Source organism: Megachile rotundata, chromosome 16 (genome assembly GCF_050947335.1).
Source record: "Megachile rotundata isolate GNS110a chromosome 16, iyMegRotu1, whole genome shotgun sequence".
Taxonomy (NCBI): Eukaryota; Metazoa; Arthropoda; class Insecta; order Hymenoptera; family Megachilidae; genus Megachile; species Megachile rotundata.
Window position 1 is genome coordinate 5,895,353 of NC_134998.1, and position 14,433 is coordinate 5,909,785.

The 14,433-nt window shown below is 32.9% G+C and overlaps 1 protein-coding gene across 3 annotated transcripts in view; it reads left to right on the forward strand.

Moving 5' to 3' along the window:
* nAChRalpha4 (nicotinic acetylcholine receptor alpha4) overlaps nt 1–14,433 on the forward strand; it is a 247,799-nt gene that overhangs the window by 204,747 nt on the left and 28,619 nt on the right. For all 3 annotated transcript variants that reach the window (XM_003699335.3, XM_076541545.1, XM_076541543.1), the window contains exon 8: nt 7,206–7,342. In XM_003699335.3, coding sequence (XP_003699383.2) covers nt 7,206–7,342 — 137 coding nt within the window. The remainder of the gene's footprint in view (nt 1–7,205; nt 7,343–14,433) is intronic.

The following is a 14,433-nucleotide window of genomic DNA, read 5'->3' on the forward strand; positions in this document are numbered from 1 at the left end:
TTCCCCGCCTCCCGGGCTCCACCCCGATTTCCTCCAAAAAGACCATAATCCAGCAGAAAATAGCTATTACCAAAGTTATAAAATGCATAATTAAAAGTTTATTACGGAAAATTAGTGTACCATCAGTAGATAACTTCTCTCGTTAGTTATCGAAGTTTAAAGCTAGTACTGGAGTATTTAACAAGTTAGTCGAAACCAGTGTGACCACTGTACAATTCGTTCTATCTATATAACATGGGAAAGCAAACGCAGTAAAACAGAGATGAGGCAGGGAGTTAGAAGGACCGTTGTATTTTTGAGGAAAAAGATGGAGGGACGTGTACACATACACAGATAGTCAACCTTCGAGGCATGTCAATCAATCCCGGAGAATCGATAAGCAATATCACCGTTCGGTGATTGACCCGCAGCCACCACGGTCCTCGAAATTGCATGCTTCGCGCTTACCAGCTTTTTCATGGCTGCTCGTAATGGCGGATACGTCCCTTGAATGTTGCTACTTACATACTTCTATCAATATGGAAGTTATACTCGGATTCTTAAAAATATACGAAAGGTGTAACAATGTTATACTTGACATCTGTGAGTAATGTTAACATAAGTCTCGTTTGGAGAAAATGTTAGTAAGGTTATGTTAAGTATTCTTTGGGGCCGTTAGGTCGGAACCTTAACTTTAAACGACGTGTGTCCGATTTTTATGTATTTAGAATTGTAAATAAAAAAGTGAAATATTAAATAATTGTATTTTCTTGTGTACAGTGTTCGTGCAGTTCAATTCTTACTTTTAACGTTACTGTTGAATAATATTGCGTATTGTAATAACAATGTCAGGTTCCATGGGTTAGAATCATGAAATGTGGAATTTTTTGTTGGAGTATAATTTGGCCACTGTAGAAAGTGATCTGTCTCAATGATTTTTAAATATATTATAGAACTCATTTCTAACAACCTTTTGTATTATTTTGTGAAATGGGGATTGAGGCGTCTGGAAAGCAAGATTTTTATTTAAACAAGTCTTGCGAGAAATCCACTTTCGTTTTCGTTTGCGTAAATCAAAGGAACATTCGTCAAAAATTCGTGGAATTGAACAAATATTCGATGGGGAATTGTGCTTCAAAATAGTCGATGAATGTAAGAATAAATTAGAGGGATAGCAGTTCTTATGAGTCGGCCATTACTGTATGTCAGCGACGCATGCGCGAACATAGCGCGCGAATTTCGAAACACGTAACTTGAAATGGGCAATATATCGTTTTAAAAAGGCACTTGCAACGTGGGGAAGAGATTAAAAATTAATACTATTTCATTTATTTATTTAATGGAAATTTCATATTAGTCGTAAACTGTATTTCTTTATATTGAAATAAAAATATTTTCCGAATCAAAAATTGCTCATTATAAAAGAATTAACAGTTTCCTAGGGAATGAGGTGTAATAGCTATAAGTTATAACTGTACCAGAGTACAGATGTAAGCGTTAATGGGTTAAAATCGCAGTCGTACTTTCATGAGAATTGGATCCTTTGTAAATCGAGCGATTATTAAGGGTAACCATCGAGGAAGGCGGTGCTTGGCTAGCGCATTCCTTGCCACGGTTAATCACGGTGATTAGTTTAAGCGATCGCCGATCGAACTGTAATTAGTGGGTCGAGACTCTCCCGAGAATAGGGACGGAGATACTTGGAAGGCGTCGGTCACAAATGTCGGGACATTTAACTGGCACCGTGACCGAAATGTCAAACGATTCGACGCTTCATCGCACCGCCATGTCATTGATCGTGATTCGTTCGACACGAAAATAAACCGTCAGGGAAATTTTATCCGCCATCTCGTTCCACTATTTTTATTATCTGTACCTAAGATATCATATCAATTATCTACAAAATATTTAAAATATAATATTGAGAAATATTTAAAAGACTTTTAGACAAAATTGACATGGTTTTTTTTATTATTCGTATTTTATTTATAATTGCAACGTAAACCACATATATTATGTAATTTATAATAATAGTAGTTCTATGATGCTCCACTTGATTATTATTGTACTTATTTGTGTAAATAATTATTTTTAATTGTTTACATTCATATAAGTATGTCAATATTATTTTTATAATTATACGAATATTTTAAACAAATGAACCTTGTCTAGTTTATTGTTAGAATAATTAAATCTTGCAAAAATAATAATTTTTTAATTTTTACAATCATATCAGTATGTCAATTTGATATTTATGATTATAAAAATATTTTAAACAAATTATCTTGACTTTATTATAACAATGATTAAATTTTGTATAAATAATGATTTGCAAATTTTGTAAATAATTATTTTTTGTAAATAATTAATTATAAGCACAGTAATATCATGTTATAAGATATTAAGTATCATATGAGGTAAAAAGGAAGATGACTGTCAGTTAGATGTCGATTTTGGTGATTCGTGGGCAGAGAGCCATATCACGTCGTATCCGCGGGCAAAATGCAGTGTCAGTTAACGATCATTACTGTTGATGACCGTGTTGCATTTAACGACGAATTCGATCATTACACGCTGCTACGTTCTAATCTTTCGACACTGATATATTGGCAATTTTGACGTTAATTTGATTAGCACTCCCTCGTTCAGAACTTTGACACGTTCCTTACTCGTTAAAAGCTCGTTAAATAACCGCTATATAAAGAATATCTATTATATCTATTACGTTTTATTGGGTTTTGTGAAAGATACTAATTAATATTTGAAACTGTATTCTTGCAAAAATTGGAAACAAATTAAAATTAATAAAATGAGTGAAAATTGTTAAAAGTATTAAAAATGTTAAATTAGTATATTGTAATAAAAATTTGAAACTAATGAAAATTAATAAAAAAATTGAAAGTAGTTAAAACTATTAGTAAATTGAAACTGGTAAATTTTAATAAAAATTTGAAACTTATAAAAATTAATAAAAAATTGAAAATAGCTGAAACTATTAAAAACTTGAAACAAACAAAAATTAATAAAAAATTTAAATTAGTTAAAAGTATTAAAAATTTGAAATTGGTAAATTTTAATAAAAATTTGAAACTAATAAAAATTAATAAAAAATTGAAAATAGCTAAAATTATTAAAAACTTGAAACTAACAAAAATTAATAAAAAATTTAAACTAGTTAAAACCATTAGTAATTTGAAATTGGTAAATTTTAATAAAAATTTGAAACTAATAAAAATCAATAAAAAATTGAAAATAGCTAAAACTATTAAAAATTTGAAACTAACAAAAATTAATAAAAAATTTAAACTAGTTAAAACTATTAAAAATTTGAAACTAGTATATTTTAATAAAAATATGAAACTAATAAAAATTAATAAAAAATTGAAAATAGCTAAAACTATTAAAAACTTGAAACTAACAAAAATTAATAAAAAATGTAATCTAGTTAAAACCATTAGTAATTTGAAATTGGTAAATTTTAATAAAAATTTGAAACTAATAAAAAATTGAAAATAGCTAAAATGATTAAAAACTTGAAACTAATAAAAATTCATGAAAAATTTAAACTAGTTAAAACTATTAAAAATTTGAAACTAGTAAATTTTAATAAAAATTTGAAACTAATACAAATTAATAAGAATTCAAAACAAAAAAAGTTATAAAAAAATTTGAAATTCATACAAACTAATAAAAATAAACTATTACTTCTACAAAAACTAAATAACATTAATATATAATACAACAAAAAAAGAAGAAGATACCACAAATAGTAAGAGAACAAGGATCAGGCTAAATTAAGTTAGGTTATGTAACTGAAGTAACCACTGAATTAAGAGAACAGGTTAGGTTAGTTTATGCCACCAATTCTGCATATATCATATAATATTACCAACGCCAAAACGTTAAACATAACCAAAACATAACCAAGAAATACTGCAAACCACAAGAAAACACAGGTGTGACCCCAAGGGTCAAGCGATCAAATATAAGTAAACAAATCTCCGTGAACTTCGTTGTATCAACATATGAAACAGTGAGATGAAATTTGCAAGCAAAAACTCGGTCAGTTTGCGTGAATTAAACTCCACCAGTCAACTTCGAAAATAACTTTGAGTTTGTATATACCAGATCGTCCGAGTTGATGTTTGCGTAAGGTATATTTGTGTGCACTTGGTGCTACGGTAAATTGGAGGGAAAGTGAAACTCTACCTACACCTCATTCGACGTTCTGTTTTTACAATTTAGTGGACGCTGGGGAACTTATGACACGAACTGATGCACTCTTTTTTTTGAGTTGACAAATTTTCTTTCTTTTAGGGAGAAATGTTTCGTATGGCATTTTTGGGTGTTTTATTTTGTGTTTGAAGGTTGGAATATTTAGGGGTTGCAAAATTTTGGGGGTTGTAAAATTTAGGGGTTGCAAAATTAAAGGGTTGCAATATTTAGGGGTTGCAAAATTTAGGGGGTGCAAAATTTAGATTTATTAGTTTTCAAATTTTGAAATTTCTAAATAAGTTCTCAAATTTTCAAAATTCTAAACTCCCCCATTTCTAAAATTTTCAAATTTCCAAATTCCCCAACTCTCAAATTTTTAGATATCCATATTACCAATTCCTGAATTCTCAAGTACCCAGAAAGCCAAATTTCTTTATCCACCAATTCTCAAACCTCCAAGTTTTCAAATTACTAAATCCCCCAATTCTCAAACCTCCAAGTTTCCAAATTGATAAATACCTAAATCCCTCCACTCCTAAATCCCTGTACCCCTAAATCCCCATACCCTTAAATCCTTATACCCCTAAATCCCTATCTCTCTAAATCCCTATCTTACTAAATCCCTATCTCCTTAAATCCCTATCTCCCTAAATCCCTATCTCCCTAAATCCCTATCTCCCTAAATCCCTATCTTCCTGAATCCCTATCTACCTGAATTCCTATCTCCCTAAATCCCTATCTCCCTAAACCTCTATCTCCCTAAATCCCTGTCTCCCTAAATCCCTGTCTCCCTGAGTCCCTATCTCCCTGAATCCCTATCTCCCTAAATCCCTAAATCCCTCTCTCCCTAAATCCCTATCTCCCTAAATCCCTGTCTCCCTAAATCCCTATCTCCCAAATTCACCTCTCAAAATCCCCAATTATCATTTCTCTAATTTCCAAATATCCCAACATCCACCTTCCCAATTTAAAAATTTAAAAATTTCCACAAATTTCTATAAACAATGCAAAGTTTCATATCCACAATCTTACGTAGTCGTTAAAGTTTGAATGTTTTCAAGGCTTCCTAACGATCGACGCTAAAGAACCTCAAACCGATTTCAAAAGCCTGCGTAAAGGTAATCCGCCTTTTACGTCTAATACCGAACCTAGATCTGCAAAGTCCAAAGAGACGCTGCGACAGTTTTAAACCGGCTCTACTGAATACCTCGTAATGAACTACAGTTTCTATTACCGTAAAAGTTTCTGAGCATTTGTAGCGTGGATGTTTCAGACACAGAATGCAGAATAGGGAATTAGTTATTATTGTTTGACTGTGTTTATATGGATAACAATAAAATCCATACAAATTTTATATAAATTAAACGTTTTGGTGAAAGTGAAAGTAGCAATGCTATATTAATAATTTTTTTTTATTTGACGAAACAAAACCGAGTATTATACAGTGTGGCTGATTGGGGTGACCGCCATTTTCTGCAGCAGCGCGCGGGAATTTCAAATGCATAAACTTGCTTTAACAAACACTAACGTTCTTTATAAGTTTAATATTCAATTTCATTAGTGAAAACTTAGGTAAACTATTTGTAATAAGTACATGTCCATGTATTACACATTTGTATACATTTTACACACATATCATAGTAATACATTTAATACATAGTAATACATTTTACACACGTATCATTTATCTTATTCAATAAGAAGTATAATAACTGTTATAAATCCTACCAAGCACATTAATACATATTATTTACAATTGATAATATATTATATATTTATAATATATTATTTACTATTAAGTATTATAATAATAATTTAGGAATAATACAATAAAAAATTGTGAAAATATACAATATCAAAATCAAACTTAAAACTTCAAGCTTATAAACACTATACGCCAGAAGTAATCACAATTGTTACATGAATAAATTTCACATAATAAATTTCACGAATAAATTTCATGTTCCTATGTGATTATTGAGTTCCAAACATGGCGGCTTAGCGGAAACTGCGCCACAAATGGCGGAACCAATCAGCGTACGATAAACAGATCAGCCACACTGTCTTTATACCCTCCGTAAGTCCGAATTGACTTTGAGAACCTCTTTCTACGAAACTGAGAAACTCCGGATAAGGATTGAATCCTTGCGTCTCTTGCTCTGTAGGAGAGACAAGGATGGCGGATATGTTGGTATACGAAAATGCGATTTCGCTGTTACAAGACTTCGAAGCGAGGACGAAATCTTGTATTTTCTTTTACTAAATATTCTCTGTATAATTATATAGGTTGGTGCAATATTTGACTTTGTAATTTTACCCTTGATAATTTATAAAAAATATACTTTAGGTACTTGCTTTTTATAAAACTTTGGAAGTCAGATTTCAAAATGGTGATCCGTACCAATATACAGTCAGTGTAAAAAGTATTCGTACAGTAATTAATTTCAAGAAAAATGTTGTGAAACGTCATTTATTAAAAAAATTTGAACAAATAAAAAATACATACACATTCTTACATAGAATACATAGACATCTAAGAATATGTATGTATTTTTATTTGTTAAAATTTTGTTAATAAATGACGTTTCACAACATTTTTGTTGAAATTAATTACTGTACGAATACTTTTTACACTGACTGTATATAATTATATTTCATTACTATAAATATATAAATTATATTAGTATATTTAATGCAAAGATGTATAAGAATTACAACAACAAATCAGAAATTAATCTCAGAACGGATGTATATTATATTATAAGGCAAGGTTTAACACTAAAACTACCAAACCAAATGACCGCTCCACAAGTTTCTCATTATAAGGTACACATTTTGTTAAAATACATTCCTCGAAATCAGAGTTGATTTTCATCAAGATAAAGAAATGTGTGTACTAAGTTATGTTTCGTCGTTCGTTTATTTATTCTTTAACTTCATTTTTAATTTTAAATTAAATACACATTATATGCCGGTAGGTTTAATGTTAATAAAATAATTCGCCATTACAGGTCACGCTCTCCATCTCCATCCTCATCAGTCTTCACGTGTTCTTCCTGCTGGTCGTCGAGATCATTCCACCTACGTCGCTGGTCGTGCCGCTGCTTGGAAAGTACCTGATATTCGCTATGATACTCGTTTCGATAAGGTAGGCTTTCAAAATATGCTTCAAGTATATTATAACTCGCATAGTTTGCTACTAGCAGCGACTTGGCTTTATCGCCTTCCATAAAGACTGCGAAGTGATCCTCCGTTAACGCGACTTCGGTGATTTCGACAAATTTAGTTACTTGATTTAAGACTTTTAGTATGTGGGGATTTAGTGATTTGCGAAGGGTATAGCCGGATAAGGTGGTCAAGTGCCCTTGAGTCAAATGAGAAACCCAATTCGGTAGCATATCAAAAAAAAACATCTCACACCAAGTTTCAACCCCCTATGGGGTAGTAAAAAGGAAGAAATAAAATTCCGGTTTTTGACCCATTTTGCCTATTTAATTTCGTACAAAAATTTTGAGACATTAAGGTGCTTGTAGTGCATATTATAGAATTTTTTCCAATTTTTTGATCGCAAATTGTAGTTGTAAAAAATCAAAAACCGAAAAATTGAGATTTTTTAGTGAAGATGTCGGAGCACTTCTTTTATATTAATGTGGTAGTTACGTATTAGCGTAACTAATATTCCTTAATTTTTTCAGATTTTTCGGTGAGCTGCGCCGTAGTTAAAAAAATCAAAAATCGATGTATTCGTTTAAAACAGTACTTTCCGCTTTGAATTTGCTTGCCTTCTTTTGTCAGTATATGTATTAAGTAATTTTAAATAGATTCACATTCGTAATTAATACAAATGATACATTAGTTGAAGAAATAAAATTCATTTATTAATTAATTTTACGTCGTAGACGGTTATATTCCGGAACATAAGACAATCCTTCAACTAAAGAATTGGTTAAATGGTTAAGAATCTTGCCTCGCATTCTTGGCATACTTTTTTGTCGCAGATTCAAGCACGCTGGACTTTGTTTTTGTCCACATTATGTTTTTCATTTTCTTCTTCTTTTGTAATAATTTAAATAATTTTGTTTTGTAATAATTTAATTTTGTAATAATAGAACAGACTCTTTATCTTTGACCGATTCAATCACAGCGTCTTTCTTCTCCTTTCGTTATTCCCTGCTCAAATCCTACCGTCAATTAAACCAGTAAACATAGTCGAAATTATACCGTGTTTGGTCTCATTTTAATCGGAAAAATGTCAAGAATTAATTGGTAAAAGTTTGACAACGAAAAAGTGAAAAATAAAAAAGTTTTATTGTTGCATTGGTATAGTCTCACGGATATACTGGAACCGCGGATCAAGTTACACTTCTCGGCGCTCGAGCTTCTTGGTGTCGCGAGGGGGCTTCCCCCCACTGATCATTTTTTCGCGCGTATCGCGGAGGCCGCGAATCGCGAACTAGGCACCGCGACCGCTAGGTGGCCAGCCGCGAATCGTTTTTCTCAAAATAATAATGGGCCCCCGTGCCTATATTAAAGGACCGCGAGAAGGAGACGACAGCATGTTTCCGATTCACGTATACGGTCTTTACCTATACGTAGAAAGCGGAAACATGCTCGCATTCTTATGTTAGGGGATAGCAAGTTGGTTTCATACCCGCACCCCTAAGTTCCTTTTTGGGAATCTCTATTGATGATTCCATTTATGGAAAGCATTCTGCTGCTGACCACCGATACACAACATGTCCTCCGCCCTGCTTACACTGCTCACCATGGTGACATCCCGATGGAAGCTTCCACCCAATACACAATCCCGTCCTTGATGCAATAGGTTACATACACCCTTGAGTGCCCCACACTGAAGACCCTGGAGTGCCCTGACCCCTGAACACACCCCATACCCCAAAAATTCCACATACCACTAGGTACCCAAGATCTAGTGGTGCCCCATCCCCCCAAAATGTTCCACACACCCACTAGTTGTCCAAGAGCTAGTGGAGTGCCCCAACCCCCAAAATGTTCCACACACCACTAGTTGTCCAAGAGCTAGTGGAGTGCCCCAACCCCCAAAATGTTCCACACACCACTAGTTGTACAAGAACTAGTGGTGCCCCATCCCCCCAAAATATTCCACACACCACTAGTTGTACAAAAGCTAGGTGGTGCCTCAACCCCCCAAAATACCACACACCACTAGTTGTCCAAAAACTAGTGGAGTGCCCCAACCCCCAAAACACCACACATTAATTGTCCAAAATCCAGTGGAGTTTCCCAGGACTCCTGACTGCCCCACATCCCTAAATGCCCCACACCACAAATTGACAAATATTATTACATGTATTAAATACTATTGTACATGTATACTATTAGTTACAGATGTTTTGTATCCTGTGAATATAGAAATGTTTAACAATTATTTAAAAACACTTTGAATCTATATTAATATTATTAGAAAAGAAAAAAAATGAACAACATAACGTGAAAGAAGTCCAGCGAATCTGCGACAAAAAAGTATGCATAGATTACGAGGGAGGACTCTTAAACACTTAAACAATTCTTCAGTTAAAGGATTGTTTTATTTTCTGGAATATAACTGTGTACGACGTGAAATTAATTAATAAATGAATTTTATTTCTTTAACTAATGTATCATTTGTATTAATTACGAATGTGAATCTATTTAAAATTACTTAATACATATACTGACAAAAGAAGGCAAGCAAATTCAAAGCGGAAAGTACTGTTTTAAACGAATACCTCGGTTTTTTATTTTTTTAACTACGGCGCACCTCACCGAAAAATCTGAAAAAATTAAGGAATATTAGTTATGCTAATATGTAACTATCATATTAATATAAAAGAAGTGCTCCGACATCTTCACTAAAAAATCTCAATTTTTCGGTTTTTGATTTTTTACAACTACAATTTGCGATCAAAAAATTTGAAAAAATTCTATAATATGCGCTACAAGCACCTCATTGTCTCAGAATTTTTGTACGAAATTAAATAGGCAAAATGGGTCAAAAACCGGAATTTCGGTTTTTCCCTTTTACTACCCCCACGGATGAGATTTGCCAATATCAAATTTTAAAAATGTGGAGTTTAGTGATATAATTTAATGACATACAGACACAGAGATTTAACACTAGAAGTACCGACATTAAGTGCTCGTTTATCGAAGAATGAAAAATAAAATTAAAAGGGAAATAAATATATACTAAAGCATAAAGTAACATATAGAACTAGTTTTTACCTCAACAAAATATGACAGACATTTCCATAAAATCATGACAATAAAATTTTGTAATATAAAATGATGATTGACTGGTTGGTAGTTCCAGTGTTAAAAATATAGGATCATAGAGATTTAGAGATATAAAAAAATTAAAACTTGAAAACAGAAGTACAAACACCAAAGCAGCTTTAAACTCTCCAAACCTAAAACTTCCACATCCACATCTCCCTGTGACCCTACCAGCCCTACCCAGAAAAAACATTCACAAGTGTACACTAGTGTACTCTTTAACGACTAAAGGACGATCCCAACTACTAAAAGCAGTAAAGCAAGACATTAGCTTCATGGAGCGGAAGGGAAAGGAGCGTCGGTTGCGGGACAGGGTGCGCAAGGAAGGAGAGGGCAAGCCGCGGACCTGGACCTTCTCCAAACCCAAAGGGAACTTCCGCTCCTGTTCCCCGTTGTTAGAGCCGCTCGTACAAAACCAAGATTTCAAAGTCGGCAATAAACTGCCGTAAACTGGGGCGCAACGACTTCGCCGGTCTCCCGTGTTCAGTCACTCGTTATTAACATTTCAGGACTTTTCAGAGTATTCGGTCCTTTGCTGTGTCCGTTTCGTCCTATCTCGTTCTCTTTCCCTTGTTTCTGTGCCTCCCGCGACGGGTGCGTATTTTATTGCAGGTAAAAATGAACCTCCAGCACACTCCACGCTACGATACACGCAACGAAATAACATTTTTTACGTTTCATAGCGCAGAATCCTTTTTTAGGAGCATTTCGCTACGCTAAGCATACATGTGCGCACTTTTTAAACGGATACGTAGACATTTATGGGTGGCGGGGTTGTATGTGCACGTGTACGGGGTGTCCTGGTTAAATTTCGAGATATCTAGGAAAATATTGCTGCTGAGGAGGGATGTTTTAAGTGGTAGTAGTTCGTTTTTTTGGGGATATTTGAGAGGGGTGAGTTTGAGTGGTATATAGTTTTTATTATGTTTGTACGTTAAAATTTGGGGAGATGGAAGAGTCAGGAATTTGGGGAATTTGGGGATTCAGGAATTTTGGGATTTGGGAATTTTGGGATTTGGGAATTTTGGGATTTGGGAATTTTGGGATTTGGGAATTTTGGGATTTGGGAATTTTGGGATTTGGGAATTTTGGGATTTGGGAATTTTGGGATTTGGGAATTTTGGGATTTGAGAATTTTGGGATTTGGGAATTTTGGGATTTGGGAATTTTGGGATTTGAGAATTTTGGGATTTGGGAATTTTTGGATTCGGGAATTTTGGGATTCGGGAATTTTGGGATTCGGGAATTTTGGGATTTGGGAATTTTGGGATTCGGGAATTTTGGGATTTGGGAATTTTGGGACTTAAGAATTTTGGGACTAGGGAATTTTGAGATTTAGGGATTTAGAGAATTGTTGAATTAGGGAATTGGGGATTTAGAGCATTGGGAATTTATGGAATTGGGAACTTAAAGATTTGAGCATTTTAGAACTAGAGAATTTTGGGATTTGGCAATTTTGGGATTAGGGAATTTTGAAATTTGGGGATTTAGGGAATTAGAGAATTAGGGAATTGGGGATTTAGAGAATTGGAGATTTAGGGAATTTGGGAATTTTGGAACTAGGGAATTTAGAGATTTGGGAATTCTGGAACTAGGGAATTTTGGTATTTGGTGATTTAGGGAATTAGAGAATTAGAGAATTGGGGATTTAGAGAATTGGGAATTTTGAGATTTGGAAATTTTGAAACTAGGGAATTTAGAGATTTGGGAATGTTGGAACTAGGGAATTTGGAGATTTGGGATTGGTGGAACTAGGAAATTTTGAGGTTTGGGGATTTAAAGAATTGGGATTCTTGAGATTTGGAAATTTTGAGATTTGGGAATCTTGGAATTCGAGTATTTTGGAATTTGGATATTTGTGAATTTGAAATTTAGGAATTTGAAGATTACACAATTTTAAGAATTTAGAAATTAAAAAATTTTAAACCTTGAGTATTTAAAAATTAAAAACTTTTAAACCTTGAGAATTTGAAAATGTAAAAATCCTAAAATTTACAAATTTCTAAATTTATAAATATTTCCGAATCTACAACTTACTCTATACAAAAAAATTGTTCAAAAGCAAATAACAAATCAATACAAAGTCTCACATTAGGTTATGTTTGCTACCAACTACTAATATCTCAAAATTAATATAAGACCTCATTAAATATTCAATATGTAATATTTTTAATTATTTGCAAATGAAGTTTTTTCTAATTTGACTTAAAAATTAGAATTGCAATGAATTTAAAGATATCGGCAGAAGAGAATAGGTAGAATTTTTTGTAGAGCCGTTTGAGGTTAGAAAACGAGTGGTCGATAAATGAGTTCAATCCTCTAGCAAACGCGTCTGTTCTAGCTCGAAACAAGTTTCAGGATTAGTTCCGTGCTTGTTCTACCCGGGGGCGATTATAGTTTGTAATTTAGAGTATAACTTAAACGTGAATCTGAATTGCGATGCAACATAGAGCTGCATGAAAACGTTTACTATCATGGTGCTATCATTTAATGACTGTTTTTTGAAATTAGCTGTTTTTTAATTTTAATTTAGAAATTTGCAAATTTGGGATTTTGGGAACTTTGGGAACTTTGTTATAGGAGAATTTAAAATTTAGAAATTTGGGGATTTTTATTTGGGTGAGATGGAAATTTTGAGATTTAGGATTTTGGGATTTGGGGAATTTGAGATGGGGGATTTTAGAATTTAGGGATTTGAGGAATTTGATGCTGGTGAGATTTAAATTTTGAGATTTAGGATTTTAGGATTTGGGGACTTTGAGATGGGGGAATCTGGAAGTAAAGAATTTTGAGATTTTGATGTTGGTGAAATTAAAATATTGAGATTCGGGATTTTGGATTTGGGGATTTTGATGTTGGTGAATTTATAATTTAGGGATTTGGGGATTTTGATGTTAATGATAATAAAATTTTGGGATTTGGGGAATTTGATAGTAGAGGATTTAAAATTTGAAGATTTGTGATTTGTGGAATTTTAATATTAGGCAATTTGAAATTTGGGATTTAGAGATTTAAGGATTTTGAAATTTAAAATTTGGAAAGTTGAGGATTTGAGAATCTTAGTGCTAGGGAATTTAGAATTTAGAAACTTAAGAATTTACACATTTTATTACTAGGCAATTTGAGATTTGTAAATTTCGAATTTAGAATATGACAATTTATAAACATCCAAATTTAACAGTCTCAAGATTTGAAACTCGAAAATATTCTTCGCATAAATTTAAAAAATTATTTACTGAGCAAGCACTATACTGCATGAACCTAACCTAAAAATACTGACTCTGTACACCATAAATTAAACCACATTTTCGTTTCATTTTCCCGTAACACAGAAAAGGAAGACTAGATTTTAACCAAATATTTCTTCAGTTCCCATAAATACTTGTTTCTGAAAATAATAAATAGAAATGTATATTAGCTTTCAAGTGATAAACCATAGTGAAAAATGTGGTCCGACTTCCTCGCACCTTATCGGAATGCAAGTTCTCGAAAGTCTTTCTGATTATCAAAGTGCGTCATCGCGATATTCAGCGGCCAAACAAAAGCTTTTTGTTTTCGAATCTGGGTTATCGCAGAAATGGACCATACGAGCCCACCTTACTCTGAACAGGTAGGCTAGTTTTAACAATGTATAATAAGTAACATACCTATGTAAAGACGGATTTCAATTAAAAATATTTATATAACACATTCTTTCTTGAAATATTATAAATTTTAGCTATTTTATGCATTTTTAAAATGAAAAAATACATAGGCTAAAGCATCTAAGGTACACAAGTCGAAGTTTGCGTTAGGGTTAGAAAGTATTATTGAGGTTATGTTCACTTGAGAATGTTCGACATTCTTTAATTAGAGAATTTACAAATTTTTATGTTATTCCAAGTTTATATTGTTTGACAATTTTAAGCACTTAAATTTTCGAATATTTATAATGTTGAAAGA